At 41.3% G+C, this 18,286-nt stretch overlaps 1 protein-coding gene across 4 annotated transcripts in view; it reads right to left on the reverse strand.

The window, feature by feature from the left end:
* The window catches only part of scml2 (Scm polycomb group protein like 2), a 141,706-nt gene that overhangs the window by 34,071 nt on the left and 89,349 nt on the right, over nt 1-18,286 (reverse strand). For all 4 annotated transcript variants that reach the window (XM_063051066.1, XM_063051065.1, XM_063051067.1 and 1 more), the window contains one exon: nt 17,151-17,333. In XM_063051066.1, the coding sequence (XP_062907136.1) occupies nt 17,151-17,333 (183 nt within the window). The remainder of the gene's footprint in view (nt 1-17,150; nt 17,334-18,286) is intronic.

An 18,286-nucleotide genomic window follows, 5' to 3' on the forward strand; every position in this document is an offset into this window, starting at 1 on the left:
AGAGGCCCTCACTTGTAATCAATATCACTTGAACATAACCACGTGGATCAGGAAGTGAATTTAAAAATGGTACTAGATTCTGTATTAAATTTTGCATCATCTTTCCACAAAAAGTCAGATATTAATATCATTTTCAAATGAACAAACTTAACTTTTAAGTAAATGCTTTGTAACATTGATACGAAACTGAGAAGCATAGGGTAAATTTAAATTCAAATTGCTTTTAGAGAACAATAACTGTGACTTAATATTCTCTGTAGCTATAATTGTTAGGTTTACATCAACACAGTACAAAACTTTTCATGTCTCAGCAGTTCATTCATTTTCCATACACTAATGCAGTTCCTAGAGACCCAATACCAGTTAAAACTATTTCACAAGATTGACAGTTTTGTGCATCTGAATATTATAAAAAGCAAGCTGTTGTCAAGTGAAAGTGGAGTCTGCGGGCTACGCTTTCATCCTAAACTCAACACAAGTGTTCAAAAAGAGAAACTGAGCTATCTTGCTACTATGTTTAGAGTAAGTACTGCTTCCTTCAAAGACATGTTTGTCAATTTCAAAACTTTTCTATGATTCATGATGCTTTAAATATTCATTAAAACTGTTTATTAAAGCAGCAGTTTTTAAAAACGTTCAAATATATTTAAGGCAATTTCTGTTTCTTTTGTAGATCTAAAACACATACATGGATCTGTTAAAATATTATTAGTATATAGTTGTAATACTAATGTCCAGTGGCACAAGTCGGCCCTTGAATCAACAAACAGTTGCAGTTTGTGTGTATTACAATGCTGATCTTGGTTCTTCAATACTGTAGTACTCCTAGTTCAATAAGCATAATGGATCGAACCTGATGCATCTGAAGTGGTACAAGTTTCCACTCTTTTAAGGGTATATATTGTTCTGCAGGTTAATGGTTCAAGCTTGCAAAATCATTTTCATATTAATTTCAGCAAACTTGTGAAGCTGAGGTCCTCTAAATTTATTTGCATTTTATAGGTCTTGATAGGTTTATTATTTAAAAGCATTTTAAGGGTTCATTGCCCTAAATGTTTATTGATCCAAGATGCTGCATTAGCTTGTGCAATTTGTGCATTTCTGGTGCCTTATTGTCTGAATTGCTGTAAATGTTTCAGTGCTGTGCATTTAAGGTACTCAATTTTTTGATGCATCTTAAATGCAAGTAGTGCATGGATAATCTAATGCTGTACAATACATATGTAATTAAATTATGCATGTACGACTGCATGACTTGTGTGTCTGAGATGTTGCATTTTTGGGGTGCTCTATGATTCTGAAGAACTGCATTAATTTAATGGGCTTCGTGTTTCTGATATACTACATTACTTTAGAGTGAATTATGAGCCTATAATGTTCTATTATTTTGAGGTGCTTCAGAGTCCTCACTTTTGTTGCAGTATGGTATACACCATGGGTCTGAAGTGCTGTTTTACTTCAAACTGCTGGTATGGATGATGTTTTATAATAATCCTGCTGTTGTTTATTTACTTAGGCTGCAAGATGCAGTATTACAGGTGTCCCCCGCTTTTCAAACGTTTGCTTTACGAAACCTCACTGTTACGAAAGACCTACATTAGTTACCTGTTTTCACTAACAGAAGGTGTTTTCATTGTTATGAAAAAAGGCAGTGTGCGGGAAAAAACCAGCGCGCCGCACGCCCCGAGCAGCCACTCTTCCCTGGATTCGGAACAGCATTCTAGCCGGCATTGCTTAAACACGTGTCTGTGAGCAGCCGTTTGCAAGATGAGTTCTAAGGTATCGGAAAAGCCTAAAAGAGCTCGTAAGGGTGTTACACTTAGCACAAAACTAGACATAATTAAGCATTTCAAACGTGGTGAATGAAGTAAGGACAAAGTGAGTTTGGCTTGTGGAAGTTGACGTAGATGATGCTGAAGAGGTTTTGGCATCCCATGACCAAGATCTGATAGATGAAGAGCTCATGCAATTGGAAGAGGAAAGGATAACAATCGAAACCGAATGCAGTAGCAAACTGAACGTGAAGCAAGTGCGTGAGATTTTCGCTGCAATGATAAAGTACGACTTTAATTTTGAAAGGGTACGTCGGTTTAGGGCATATTTGCAAGCTGGTTTGAGTGCTTACAAAGAACTGTATGATAGAAAAATGCGTGAGGCTAAGCAGTCAAGCAAGCCTTCCACATCAGATAACAAACCTCAACATCAAGGCAGGCAGACATAGGAGAAGATGAGCTGCCTGCCCTAATGGAAACAGAGGATGATGAGATGACACCCCAGTGTCCCGCCACTCCAACCTCCAGGCCGCGGACAGATACCGATTCGTGGAGAATGCAGCGGTAGCCGGGCGGCACCCAGCACATCTTTAAGAAAAAAGCCGAAATAAACATGCTAATTAATTAGGCGCCGCCTGGCATGTAAACGTCGGCCCAGATCAGAGGCGACGCAGTTGGCAATCACCTCTGATCTGGGCCGACAGTTACGTGCCAGGCGACACCTAATTAATTAGCATGTTTATTTCGGCTTTTTTCTTAAAGATGTGCTGTGTGCCTCCCGGCTACCTCTGTACCACTGCATTCTTCGCGGCAATGTATCGGTCGGCGGCCTGGAGGGTGGGGGCCACTGCACCACCCCAACCTGCGACGACTCAGCCTAACACACCATCATCAGTGTGCTCGGCGTTGTCTTCCCGATTCCCATAAGTGATACTACACTGTACATACAATATTTCTACTTTATATCGGCTGTGTATTTTTACGTGTTATTTCTTATGACTTGGCAGCTTCATAGCTTAAAGGTTACTGGAGAGCGCTTGCGCCATGTTTCTGCCGAGAGCGCTTGTGTAAGATTTTCGCTACAGCGAACAGTGCAGGCAATGGTTGTAGAAAAGTATTTCTACTTTATATTAGGCTGTGTATTTATTATATCATTCCTGCTTTTACTATATGTTACTGTTATTTTAGGTTTTATGTGTTATTTGGCATGATTTGGTAGGTTATTTTTGGGGTCTGTGAATGCTCACAAAATTTTCCCATATAAATAAATGGTAATTGCTTCTTCGCTTTACGACATTCTGGCTTACGAACCCTTTCACCTACCTTCGGATGGTGGGGGAAACCTGTAATATGAGGCAGAATCACAGTTTGAGGGTGTTTTTGGTACTTGGATTCTTAAATTGGTTGAGGTGCTTTTAACAGCCTCAGATTACATACTAATTTGGTATAGTTTATAGATCCATGGAGCTGCGACAATTTCTGCTTTAAGAGGTTATGTATTTATAATAATTTCAGATGTTCATAGGTTCCCTATGATTTCATGGCTTTTATGGATGAGATATGGTTAGAGTTGGATTTGAGGTTTTGTGCCTACAGGTCTGCAATACTCCATTCATTTGATGTCCCATGTAGGTGTACTGGCTGGAACTACGTTGTGGTCTATTGTTCTCTCAACTTATTGTAATTTTATGGCTCTGATGAGGGGTGGACCCGTAAAAGTCTGATTCACTGAATAAAAAGTAATTGGTGAACTTGAGTTTATGGATAGTTTGAGGGTGCTTTAATGACATGAATGCTGCATTTGTTTGAGATGTTTTGAGTGTCTGAGGTGCTGTAATACATTTATATGCTTTGAGGGGCTGATGGACAAGGAGCTCCAGAGCAACAAAGCACTACACACACTAACCAGAAGCCATGGATGACCGCATAGGTGCATGCGCTGCTGAGGACCCGTGACTCCGTCTTCAGAGGGGCTGACAAGGCAGCCCTAACAACAGTGAGGGCCAAACTGTTCTGGGACATTACAGGGGCAAAGCATGCACACGCCCAGCGAATCCACAGCCACTTCCAGGACAGCGGCGACACGCGGCGGATGTGGAAGGTCATTCAGGACATCACCAACTACAAGACAACACCACCTGCCTGTGCTGGTGATGCCTCCCTCCCAGATGCATTGGATAACTTCTACGCTCGTGTTGAGGCGGAAAATGACGTGGCGGTGAGGAAGACCACCCCTCCTCCAAATGACCAGGTGCTGTGTCTTACCGTGGCCAACGTGAGGAGAACCCTGTGCAGGGTCAACCCATGGAAGGCTGCTGGACCAGACAATATTCCTGGCAGAGTGTTTAGAGGATGTGCAGACCAGCTGACATCTTCAACATCTCCCTGAGCAGCACCATCGTTCCTACATGCTTCAAGGCCGCCATCATCGTCCCCATGCCGAAGAAATCTTCAGTGTCCTGCCTCAACGACTACCATCCCGTCGCACTCACATCCATCATCATGAAGTGTTTCGAGAGGCTCGGCATGAGGCACATCAAGACCCTGCTGCCCCCCTCACTGGACCACCTGCAGTTCCTGTACCGTCCCAACCGTTCAACAGACGATGCCATTGCCATCACCCTCACCCTCCACCTGGCCCTAATCCACCTGGACAAAAAAGACATATATGTTCGAATGCTGTTCATAGACTTCAGCTCAGCATTCAACACAATCATTCCTCAGAAACTGACTGGAACGCTGAGTCTACTGGGCCTGAACACCTCCCTCTGCAACTGGATCCAAGACTTCCTGACTGGGAGACTTCAGTCAGTCCAGACTGGAAGCAGCATCTCCAGCACCATCATACTGAGCACAAGGGCCCCCCAGGGCTGTGTGCTCAGTCCACTGCTGTTCACTCTACTGACCCACGACTGCGCTGCAACACACAGTTCGAACCACATCATCAAGTTCGCCGATGACACAACCGTGGTGGGTCTCATCAGCAAGAATGATGAGTCAGCATACAGAGAGGAGGTGCAGTGGCTAACAGACTGGTGCAGAGCCAACAACCCATTTCTGAATGTGAACAAAACCAAAGAGATGGTTGTTGACGTCAGGAGGACACGGAGCGACCACTCTCCGCTGAACATTGACGACTCCTCCGTAGAGATTGTTAAGAGCACCAAATTTCTCGGTGTTCCCCTGACGGAGAATCTCACCTGGTCCCTCAACACCAGTTCCATAGCAAAGAAAGCAGAGCAGCATCTCTACTTTCTGCGAAGGCTGAGAAAAGTCCATTTCCCACCCCCCATTCTCACCACATTCTACAGAGGTTGTATTGAGAGCATCCTGAGCAGCTGCATCACTGCCAGGTTCGGAAATTGCACCATCTCGGATCGCAAGACCCTGCAGTGGATAGTGAGGTCAGCTGAGAAGATCATCGGGGTCTCTCTTCTCACCATTACAGACATTTACACCACACGCTGCATCAGTAAAGCAAACAGCATTATGAAGGATACCACGCACCCCTCATATAAACTCTTCTCCTTCCTGCAATCTGGCAAAAGGTACTGAAGCATTCGGGCTCTCACGATCAGACTATGTAACAGTTTCTTCCCCCAAGCCATCAGACTTCTCAATATCCAGAGCCTGGACTGACACCAACATACTGCCCTCTACTGTGCCTATTGTCTTGTTTATTATTTATTGTAATACCTGCACTGTTTTGTGCACTTTCTGCAGTCCTGGGTAGGTCTGTAGTCTAGTGTAGTTTTGTGTTGTTTTAGGTAGTTCAGTGTAGTTTTTGTATTGTTCATGTAGCATCATGATCCTGAAAAACATTGTCTCGTTTTTACTGTGTACTGTTCCAGCAGTTATGGTCAAAATGACAATAAAAAGTGACTTGACTTGAAAGGGCAAAGAATTATTTTACTTACTTAGAGATACAGTGCAGAACAGGCTCTTCTGAGCCACTGAGCTACAATGCCCAGCAGCCCACGTATTTAACAGTAGCTTAATAACCGGACATTTTACAACAGCCAATTAACCTCCTAACTGATACGTCTTTGAACTGCAGCTAGGCTTGTGACTGCATTGTCACAACAATAGTGATTTACGTATCTATGCAAGGAAATTTACATACTAAAATGTAAACATGCACGAAATTACAAGTCAACATCTGTGACTCAGTCCTACTACTTAATTATTGAAATTGGTGTTTAAAATGCACCTGCAGATCCTAAGTGCTTTTGACACAAGCTGGAAAAATATGGGTTCTTCTTGGTTTGCCAACTCTCAAATCTAGCATATTATAAGTTTTCCTAGTTTATGGCAGAGCTAATTTTGGTTGCAGGATAAACAACAAGTTAAGCCACATCATAGTGAAACCTCTGCATTGGTGGAATGAGTGAATGCAACTGCATATTTTTCATTAAGAGCAACACCATTAAAAATACCAATTTCCCTGTGCATGAGAACCATCAACGAGGTATGTTGATATAACTTATGTTCCAAATCTTTGACTATTTACCAGTAAATCATATATATTAATCTCATAAATCTAATTACTTGTAACGTGAATTGGGAGCTTATGACAAATGACGCTAGAAAAAAATCCAGACTCTTTAAGACATTTACCATATACAGACAGTAAAAACAGAACTTTATTTTGTGAAATACCTCAATAATCTTTAGTGTAAATGTTCTACTGAATCACATACATACAGTGCAATGTTCAGGCTTAACAAAGTCCGAAGTAAATTTATTATCTAAGTATATGTAACATCACCACATAATACCGAGATTCATTTTCTTGCAGGTATTCACAGCAAATACAAAGAAATACAGTTGGCCCTCCTTATCCACGAGGGATTGTTTCTGAGACACCCCCGCGAATACCAAAAAACGCAGATACTCAAGTCCCTTATTTAACCTGTCACAGTGCGGGTGAACTTTAGGACCCAGGGCAGCACAGGACCCGCCGCCCGCGGTGTTTCTGTTCCATTGATATATAATATCTAATACAATGTAAATGCTAAGTAAATAGTTGTTATACTGTATTGTTTAGGGAATAATAACAAGAAAAAAAAGTCTGCACATGTTCAGTACAGGCACAACCATCTTAGCTCTTCTGGGAATGCTGATGCTGCCTTGGCATCAGCTGATCCTGATTCTCCTGTAATCTTTAAGTTCTTGAGGCTGTAACACTTTACATAGCCAGCCAGCCAGCCAGCTATCCCTAGCACCAACACTTCCACGAATTTCAGCTTCTTTCTGCATTATTGTGAGAATGCTCAATTCGTTCTTACGGCCCACTTTGGAATGCGACTTTTCAAAAAATCTAATATTTCTAATTTCTCGGCGAGAGATAGCACTTTATGTTCCCTCTTAGCCTTTGAGGAATTGCTTTGACCACGTAATTGTTTTTTAGGAGCCATTTTTTCCACAGAAACAAAGTAGCAAACGAATGAGACACGAAGCGAACAATGCTCGAACGAGTGCTGGAGAGAGAACTTCCGGGTTTTCCCGATTCGCGGTTGGTTGAATTCGTGCATGCGGAACTCGCGTATAAGGAGGGCCGACTGTACAAAAGAATCAATGAAAAACTGCACACAATGAAGACCATGAGCAAAAGACAACAAATTACGAGGGGTGATTGATAAGTTCATGGCCTAAGGTAGAAGGAATCAATTTTAGAAAACCTAGCACATTTATTTTTCAACATAGTCCCCTCCTACATGTACACACTTAGTCCAGCGGTTGTGGAGCATACGGATCCCTTCTTTGTAGAAGTGGTCCACGGCAGGGGTGATTGATAAGTTTGTGACCTAAGGTAGAAGGAGTTGAGTTACTAATTTCAAACTTTCTGCATTATCACTCAAAGATTTGAACTACATGTGCACGTAACAACAGCGTCTTGGACTCCAGGTGGTCCACAGCACAGGTGACTGATAAGTTCATGACCCAAGGTAGGGTTATAACAGCTCTCATTACATGCACATGCAGTTTGTCTCTTTAAGTGATAATGCAGAAAGTTTGAAGTTAATAACTCATCTCCTTCTACCTTAGGCCACGAACTTAATCGCCCCTGCTGTGGACCAGTTCTACAATGTAAGAAAAATAAATGTGCCTAGGTTTTCTAAAATTGTCTCCTTCTACCCTAGGCCACGAACTTATTAATCACCCCTCGTATGTAAATAACAACAAAGGGAAAAAAAACAAAATAATAAGTAATAAATATTGAGAACAAGAGTTGTAAGATCCTTCAAATTGAGCCCCTATATTGTGGAATCAGTTCATACTGTGGTGAATGAAGTCATCCACTCTGATTCAGTAGCTTGACGGTTGAGGGGCAGTGTGGGTCCTGAGGTTCCTGTACTTTCTTCCTGATGGCAACAGCGAGAAGAGAGCATGGCATGGATAAAGAAAGTCCTTGATGGATACTGCTTTCCTATGATAGCACACATCATAGATGTGCTCAACGATGGGTAGGGCTTTACCTATGATGAACTGAATCTACTATTTTTGCAGGATTTTCCAATCAAAGGCATTCATATTTCCATACCAGACCATGATGCAGTCAGTATACTCTCCACCATGCATCTATAGAAGTTTGTTAAAGTTTTAGATGATATGACAAATCTTCGCAAAATTCTAAGAAAGTAGAGGTGCTGTGCTGTGCCTTCTTTGTAACAGCCCTTATGTCCTGGACAGATCTTCTGAAATGATAACGCCAAGGAGTTTATATTTACTGACACTCTCCACCTCTGATCCCCTGATGAGGACTGTTTCATAGACCCTTAGTTTCCTCCTCCTGTAGTCAATAATCAGCTCTTTGGTTTTGCTGGCATCGAGTGAGGTTGTTGTGGCCTTCTGCCAGATTTTCAATCTCTCTCCTATATGCTGATTTGACACCACCTTTGATTTGGGCAGCATCAGTGGTGTCATCAGCAAACTTAAATACAGCATTTGAGCTGTATTTATCCTCACAGACATAGGTATAAAGAGAATAGAGTAGGGGTTAAGCACATAGTCTTGGGGTGCACCTGTACTGATGGAAATTGTGGAGGGAATATTGTTGCCAATCCGAACGAACTGGGGTCTGCAAATGAAGAAGTCAAGGATCCAGAAGGCATTGAAGCATAGGTCTTGGAGCTTAATAATTCATTTCGAAAGGGTAGTCGAGTAGAATTCAAAGCTGTAATCTATGAAAAACATCCTGATGAATGCATCTTCACTGTCCAGATGCCCTAGGTTGAGTGAAGAGCTATTGCTGCTGACCTATTGTGATGCTAGGTAAATTGAAGCGGATACAAGTTGCTCCTCGGGCAGGAGTTGATGTATTTTTATCACCAACCTCTCAAAGCACTTCATCAAAGTGGATGGAAGTGCTGATGAATGATTGTGAATGAGACAGGTTACAATGTTCTTTTTGGGCACTGGTATGATTGAAACCTGCTTAAAGCAGGTAGGGACTTCAGACTGCTGAAGCAAGAGGTTAAAGGTTATCAGTAAACACTCCAGCTAGTTGATCCGTACAGGTCTTCATTGCTCAGCCAGGTATACCATCTGGGCTAGATGCTTTTGGCGGGTTCACTACCTGAAAGATGCTCTCACGTCAGCTTCAAGGGACTGAAATCACAGGGTCGTCAGGGGCAGTGGGAGCTCGTGAAGGTGCCATGTTTTGTCAGTCAAAGCAAGCATAACAGGCATTGATTGAGCTCATCTGAGAGCAAGATCTTTTTGTCACATATGTCGCTTGGTTTTAATTTGTAAAAGGTGATAGCATTCAAGCCCTACCATAGCTGTTGAGCATCCTTCTGTGATTCAAACTTGGTTCAGAATTGCCACTTTGCATGTGACTTGGCTTTCCAGAGGTCATACCTGGACACTTGCATTTTACTTGCTCGCCAAACCTGCACGCCATTGATCTGGCCCTCAGCAGATTCTCAATCCCTTAGTTCACCCAGGGGTTTTAGTTGTGGAAGAGTTTGGATGATTGTGTGGGACCATACTCATCCTCGAGTAATTTTATAAAGTCTGTGTCAACCATGATGTATTTGTTCAGATCCTCTGTTGGGACTTTGAATACAGCCTAGTCCACCAAATCAAAGCAATCCTGCAGCTGCTGCTCTGCCTCCTGCACCCACCTCATAGTTATCCTTACCTCCGGAGCCTTGCTATTTATTCTCTGCCTGTATGCAGGTAGGAAGAGGACAACCAGATGATCAAATTTCCCAAAATGCAGTCTAGGGAATGATCAGCAGGCATTCCTATCATGGTGAAACAGTGGTCGAGTTTGTTGGGACCCCTGGTGCTGCAGGTGATAACGATAATTGGGCAGAGAGATTTCTTCAAGCAAACATGATTCAAGTTCCCAGCAATGATTTGTCAGGCATTGGAGTAGGCTGTTTCTTGCTTGCTAATTGCCACACTCAATACATCAAGTGCTTGCTTAACATCTGCCTTTGGTGGTACATAAACTGCGATCAGGATCACATCAAGCAGAATGGATGGCTCTGAATTATTAGTTATTCCAGGTCAGGAGAACAAGAGTGTGACAAAACCACTATCAGGAAGACATATTTAAATTAACCTTTAATTTAATGTCTTGCATCTGCATCATCTTCAATTTGCAATTGCTTCCTTTCAACAGGGATATTCACAATTATGTGTTGCTGATTCTGCTTTAAGGGTTATCACAAGGAACATACTGTTTGGAAACACTTTAGCATTCAATACTCATGGCATTAAATGTCTCACAATAGAAAGGCGGGTGTCAGAAAATACTTGAAGTTATTGGAAAATAAATTTAAGCTTTGAAGGGGTAGGAAAGAAATCACATTGTTGTTAAATGCAAAAAGATTTTAATCATATTCAGTGACCTTCTGTTCACCTGGTCCATGATGCTATTTTGAGAACCTTAATTTAAAGCAAATTAAGTTCAGGTTTTAGAAATCAAAATTCATTGAAAACAGTAAACCAAAGCTAACAGAAAGTTAACAAGCAAGAAAGGAGGTCTCGTTAAAATCTATTTAAACCAACTTGTTGTGTACCAGCCATTGAGGTCCATTGAAAGTGTTAGAAATTGATGACTGGAAGTTCACAAACGTACTTTGTGGATTTTCTCTGTATTCAATCCTAATGTAGTCAAATTAAAAATCATGCTCAAGGTTGTGTTCATAAAGCATCAATAAACTTGCAAGCAATTTCCACATTGTTATGTAATTACCAGTTCTTTTTTTTTAAATGACATCAGCGGCTAATAATGTTTTAAAGTATTCCCAATGCTATTCGCCTGGACTCATTCCTAATACCTTTGGTTGCTTAAGTGGTAATATGCCTTCCCTCCCCTTATACTATCATGATTTTGTCTGAATGACTCCTGTCTTACATTCTATCACACACTTGCCCTTGTATTCGTTTCTCCACTTCTCATTTTTCTAATATGCATTGCATTTGCAGTATTTTAATGTTAAAATAGTAATCATTTATCTCCAAACATGTTTCCTGATCTGTTTTATATTTCAGTTTCACAGGATGGGGAAATACTGTGTTCTTTCAAAAACTCATTTAGATTGACAGCAACAAGAATATTCCAAAATATTCACACAAATGATATGAGAGAATTGGATCTACTTAAATGCCAAATAATCTCCAGCCAAGTTAAATGTGATTCCCTCAAACAATAAGGCTGAGTGACAATGCTTTAGTTTTTAAACTTCAGAAAGTCTGGTAGCCACCAATTATCCTCTCATATTCTTCCACAAAATATGCAGCATTACTGTCTACTACTACAGCAAATTTTGTAAGTTGTCATATTTCATTCTCTTGATACTGAAGGACTGTTAACTCTTAGAGGGAAATGGTGCAATGCACAGTGAGAGTATAAACTAAAAGAGAAATTGTAAACCTAAATTCCCTTAGAATAGCCCTGCTACCAAGCAACTCTTGGTGATGGCGGTTGAGCCTACATGTAGAATATACACTGTACCCTTGCTACTTTCAAGGTATTGTTCAACATTGATTTATTAAGGATAGAAGGGGGAAATCAGTTGCTTTCTTTGCCCATGCTTGACCCATGCAACTCCCTTCTGCGTGTATACCACCATACTGCCAATTCCAGCGGGTCCAGACTGTGATGGGGGAATCCGGCACTTTATGAACAAGTTATGATTCTGTGGCTGTAACTACTGTAGGTCAGATAGTTACTGGGTAAGTCTGTGGTTCATCTTTCTCAATTTTGACATCAATCCTCAGATAATTGTGAGGCAGATTACGCACCTTACTGACCTATAGCTTTTGCTTCTGAATTTGATACCTAGATTGAAGATGGGCAATCTATTTGGTTTTACCTCCACTCCGTTTTAACACTGCAATAAAGATACAAACAAGTGGCCTGTTGGGCAGTTTCAGTGAGCAATTAAGTGGCCATCACATTGATGTCTATCATCGAACATACACATTCAAAACTGGGCAGGGATTGTAGATTTCCTACCCTGAAGGGCAAGAATCTGGAAATTCCATAGTCATCATTAAGAGTAATATTTTTTTAAGTTCCACAGTTGCCACGGTGGGATATGAAGTTGGGATTCTGGATTATTAACCCTGTGTCTGAGTTACTGAAACTTCTGTGGAATATTAAACTAAACTTATATTCTTTTTAGGAAAAATACTGTGACCATTTACCTTGCCCCTCATGATTTTATACACCCTTGAAGGTCACCCTTCAGCCTACTAAGCTCAAGCTTTACTATACTAAAGCCCAACAGTTCCAGTATCACCCTGATAAATCTTTCCTGTACCTTTCCAGTTTAATGACATCCTTCCTATGCCTAGGTGGCCAGAACTGCACACATACTCCAAGTGTGCTTTCACCAACAACTTGTAGAGATGTGACATGATGCCCCAACTCCCGTACTCAGTGCCTTGACTGATGAAGAATATATTTGGCATGCTTGTCTTCAATATCTCCAGTTTTAGAGATCTCTTTGCCTGTTTCCTTAAGTTTCTCTGTTGTGTAACATGGTCCAGAGCACTACCATTTACCAAGTCCTACCCAGGTTTAATTTACCAATATGTAACACCTCACACAAATCTGAAATTAATTTTATCTGACATTCCTTGGCCCAGTCTCCCAGCTGATCTAGATTTTAGGTAGCCCTCTTCACAGTCCACTATACAGGTTTCCCCCGCCATCCGAAGGTACAGCGTTCCTATGAAATGGTTCATAAGCCGGAATGTCGTAAAGCAAAGAAGCAATTACCATTTATTTATATGGGAAAATTTTGTGAGCATTCGCAGACCCAAAAATAACCTACCAAATCATGCCAAATAACATAAAACCTAAAATAACAGTAACATATAGTAAAAGCAGGAATGATATGATGAATACACAGCCTATATAAAGTAGAAATACTTTTCCACAATCATTGCTGCACTGTTCTCCGTAGCGAAAATCTCACGCAAGCGCTCTCGGCAGAAACATGGCGCAAGCGCTCTCCAGTAACCTTTAAGCTATGAAGCTGCCAAATCATACCAAATAACACGTGAAAATACACAGCTGATAAAAAGTAGAAATAATGTATGTACAGTGTAGTATCACTTACTGGAATTGGAACAGCGCTGAGCACACTGATGATGGTGTGTTAGGCTGAGTCGTCGGAGGTTGGTGTGGTGCAGTGGCCCCCACCCTCTGGGCAACGAACTGATACCAATTCACGGAGAATGCAGGGGTACAGCAGTGGCCCAGATGCACCCAGCACATCTTTAAGAAAAAAGTTAAAACAAACAAGCTAATTAATTAGGTGCCACCCGGCACGTAAATGTCGTCCCAGATCAGAGGAGACGCAATCGGCTCTGATCTGGGCCGACATTTAAGTGCCGGGCGGCACCTAATTAATTAGCTTGTTTATTTTGGCTTTTTTTCTTAAAGATGTGCTGGATGCGTCCCGGCTACTGCTGCATTCTTCGCGGATCGGTATCTGTCCGCGGCCCGGGGGTTGGGGTGGTGGGACACTGGGGTGTCATCTTATCGTCGTCTGTTTCCATCAGGGCAGGCAGGTCATCTTCTTCTATGTCTGCCTGCCTCATAGTCGAAGGTCGAGGTTCGTCGTCTGCTGTGGCTGATGTGGAAGGCTTGCTTGACTGCTTAGCCTCGTGCATTTTTCTATCATACAGTTCTTTGTAAGCACTCAAACCATCCTGCAAATATGCCCTAAACCGACATACCCTTTCAAAATTAAAGTCGTACTTTTCTGCAATTATTGCAGCGAAAATCTCACGCAGTTGCTTCACATTCAGTTCCTGGATGACTTCACTTTTGATCCGTTCGCTACTGCATTCGGTTTTGATTGTTATCCTTTCCTCTTCCAATTGCATCAGTTCTTCGTCATGGGATGCCAAAACCTCTTCAACATCATCTTCGTCAACTTCCACAAGCCAAACTCACTTTGTCCTTGCTTCGCTCACCACAATCAAAACACTTAATTGTCTAGTCTTACGCTAAGTGTAACACCCTTACGAGCTCCTTCAGGCTTTTCCGATAACTTAGAACTCATCTTGCTAACGGCTGCTCACAGGCACGTGTTTAAGCAATGCCAGCAAGAATGCCGTTCCAAATCCGGGGGAGAGCGGCTACTCAGGGCACGCGCTGCCTTTTTTCGTAACAGTGAAAATACCTTCTGTTTGTGAAAACAGGTAACTAATGTAGGTCTTTCGTAACAGTGAGGTTTCGTAAAGCGAACGTTCTAAAAGCGGGGGACACCTATACGACTAATTCTGGTGTCACCTGCAAAGTTACTAAACATGCCAAATATATTCTCATCCAAATTATTAATATAAACAACAAACAACAGGGGACCCAACACCAATCCTATGGCATACCACTGGTCACAGCCACCAATTTTAACCTTACACTAACATTTTCTGCTTCCTTCCACTAAGCCAATCTTGTATTCAATTGGTTTGCTCACTCTGGATCATACATTATGACTTGCCTATCATGCTGGACCTTTATCAATGGCCTTGCTAAAGAGTGGCTAAGGTACTAGGAATATACTGTGTTCCAATAATTCTCTAACATTGACAATTCACTTATGATCAGACTAAACAGTATTAGGTACATATCCAGTTATATATGGATACGGTGTATTAGAGGTATTGCCTTCAGAGTTCTTTAAAAGCAAACTTCAAGAAGAGTAGTTTTTCACATGCGTTTGCAAGATCCTTTTTTTCTGTGCCAATGACAATAGCTCATGCATGTCCTCAAACTCCAGGACTTTATTTTTCCCATTATGCCATGATTTATGGTTCACATAGTGACCAGCATCTTGTTCACACACAGAAAAGAAAATATGACACTTAAGGAGACATACTACAATTCCATTATTCATAATCTGTGCAATCAGATCTCTATTTATCCAGCCACATTCAAACTGCAACTTCATTATGTAACGAATATGCAGTTGGTCAAGTAAAAACAAAACTGTTTCAGGAATAGTGTACAATACTTGATTTGTTTGATGGGTAGCATTTGTTCTAGTAACATAGTACTTTAGAAGTATTGTTACACTATTAATACGTCAATAACATATTACAGGTCGACTTTCACTCATCCGACTACCTGTGATATGGTTCCTTCGATAATCCGCACTGATTTCAAATCATACCAGTCTGCTGCGCATTGTTTCAGTTGTGCTAGTTCTGTTCACGTGTTGGCGCGCTCTTGTAAGCAGGCAATTCCTGCTTGCTTTCCTGCGGGGGAGCTGGCGCGCGCTGGGTTGGTCCGCCTTCTCACCTGCCTGCCGGCAGTCGCACAGTGCCCTCCAGCATTGCCCAGCCAGCACTCCATTCTCTTCTGCCTACGACTCAGATCAGACGTGGCGACCCACTGAATTTAAGCATATTACTAAGCGGAGGAAAAGAAACTCACGAGGATTCCCTCGGTAACTGCCAGTGCAATGTAGTCTTTGGGGTAACTGCAAGTCTATGTCTTTGCTATCGCTTTGCTCACGCCTGAGTGCTGGTAGTGGGTGCACTTTATTTTTTGCCGGTGGGGAGGGGGGGGATTGTTGCTCGCTGCCGCTTATGTGCGGGAGGAAGGGGAGCTGGGGGGAACTTAGGGGTTCTAATATTTAACTGTCGTTCATTCTTCAGGGCATTCCTCTGTTTTCGTAGATGGTTGCGAAGAATAAGCATTTCAGGATGTATATTGTATACATTTCTCTGACATTAAATGAACCTTTGAATCCTTTGTTATTTTAAAGGTATGATGAGACGGTTAGCTATTGCTTGATGTGATCCTTCAGTAATTCGGCATTTTCACTAATCCGGCACTCTTCAGGTCCCAATGGTGCCGGATTATAGAAGGTTGACCCATAGTACACTATAGCACCTTTCAGCTGTTGAGAACAGTCCAAAATTGACTCAAAGTTTGTTTGTTCAGATCTTGCAATCATTACACAAGAGTCACTTGACCAAACTAAGGAAGCCTTTCCCCAAAAATCAGCGCCATTAGAAATGGAAAGATTTAAAAACACAAAACTCTACAGCACATTACAGGCCTTTCAGCCCACAATGTTTTGCAATGTAATTATGCTAGAAACTGCCTAGAATTTCTCTACCGCATTGCCCTCTATTTTTCTAAGTTCAATGTACCCATCTTAAGAGTCTCTTAAAAGACTCTATTGTATCCACTTCTACCATCTTCACTGGCAGTGCAGTCCATGAACCCACCACTTTCTGCATGAAAAACTTACCCCTGACATCACCATTGTACCTACTTCCAAGCACTTTAAAATTATCTCCCCTCACGTTAGCAATTTCAGCCCTAGGACAAAGCCTCTGGCTATTCACATGATCAATGCCTCTCATCATCTTACACACCTCTATCAGCTCTCATCTCCTCTAATCTTCCGTCACTCCAGGGAGAAAAGGCCAAGTTCACTCCAACTATTCTCATAAGGCATGTTCTCCAAATCTTGTAACAAATTAACCAAGTTCATCTCCAATTTTTTATTTTGGATTGAAAAATGTTATTAATTTGAGAGTTGTTGGTGTTTTTTTTTATTACTTAAATCACATTCTTGTTAATACCATGTCCCAAAATGAATGTTATGAGACAGATGAGATGAAACAAATAAATACAGTTATTTAAGCATTGCCTTGTCTTCCTAGATGACTAAGCTCATGTCATGGAAGTAAAACTTAAGATCCAATTATCTTCATTTCCAATCACTGTTGAAAATAAAATAAAACTTTGCTCCTAAGAATGGTCATTATTATTAGTATATCTAATTCCATTTCCTGACATATTATTTTGCAATTTTGCATCATACCCTGCAGTACGTAATATTGCATTTACCTTTAGAACAATAATTAAAATTGAATGCTCTTTACCTGATTTTACTCTTTCATATTCTGTTGGACTATGTGCATTTCCTATATATGGGCTGAAAGGCTGGCTGCTGAAAAGGTTCTCACAATGCAGACTGTAACAGAGTTTTTCCAGAAATCGTAATACAAATGAGACACTATTTACAGATGGAAGCTTCACTGTGTGCTTCTCTCCATCAAACGAGGCTGCAATGACAAAAAGGGAAAAAAGTGTGTTACAATGTACATAACAATAAGGAAAAATTTTTTAAAAATGAAATTAAATACAGAATCTTATTAAATTAGTTCAGTCTATGAATGGGCCTTGTAGTCCAAGACTTGTGTAGTTTTAGATCTACTTGCTTTTGTAAGTTCCTGAATGACATGGAACAGCTCCAAAGTATCCTACAATATGACAGAATTAAAAATGTTTCAATATTTAACAAATTTGGAAATGTAGTTCAGAACTCCAGTAGATAATACCGAACAGAATATATACCAAATGATGTTAACATCCCAAAACTGATCGCTGAGCGTCTTGCGATGAAGATGATCTTTGCATCATCAATAGGGACGGGAGAAGTACCGGATGATTGGAGGGTTGCAAATGTTGTTCCCTTGTTCAAGAATGGGAGTAGAGATAACAGTCTGACTTCAGTCATGGGAAAGCTGTTGGGAGAAGATCCTGAGAGACAGGACTTATGAGCATTTGGAGAGATATCATCTAATTAGGGATAGTCAGCATGGCTTTGTCAAGGGTAGTTCATGCCTTATGAGCTTGATTGAATTCTCTGAGGATGTAACACATTGATGAAGGTAGAGCAGTGGATGTAGTGCATATGGATTTCAGTAAGGCATTTGATAAGGTTCCCCATAAAAGGCTCCTTCAGAAAGTAAGGAGGTATGGGATCCAAGGAAACCTTGCTTTGTGGATCCAGAATTGGCTTGCCCACAGAAGGCAAAGGGTGGTTGTAGATGGTTCATATTCTGCATGGAGGTCGGTGACCAGTGGTGTTGCGCAGGGATCTGTTCTGGGACCCCTCCACTTTGTGATTTTTATAAATGACCTGGATGAAGAAGTAGAAGGGTGGGTTAGTAAGTGTGCTTGATGACACAAAGACTGGAGGTGCTGCGGATAGTCTGGAGGGTTGTCAGAGGTT

The sequence above is a fragment of the Mobula hypostoma genome, chromosome 6 (assembly GCF_963921235.1).
Source record: "Mobula hypostoma chromosome 6, sMobHyp1.1, whole genome shotgun sequence".
NCBI lineage: Eukaryota > Metazoa > Chordata > Chondrichthyes > Myliobatiformes > Myliobatidae > Mobula > Mobula hypostoma.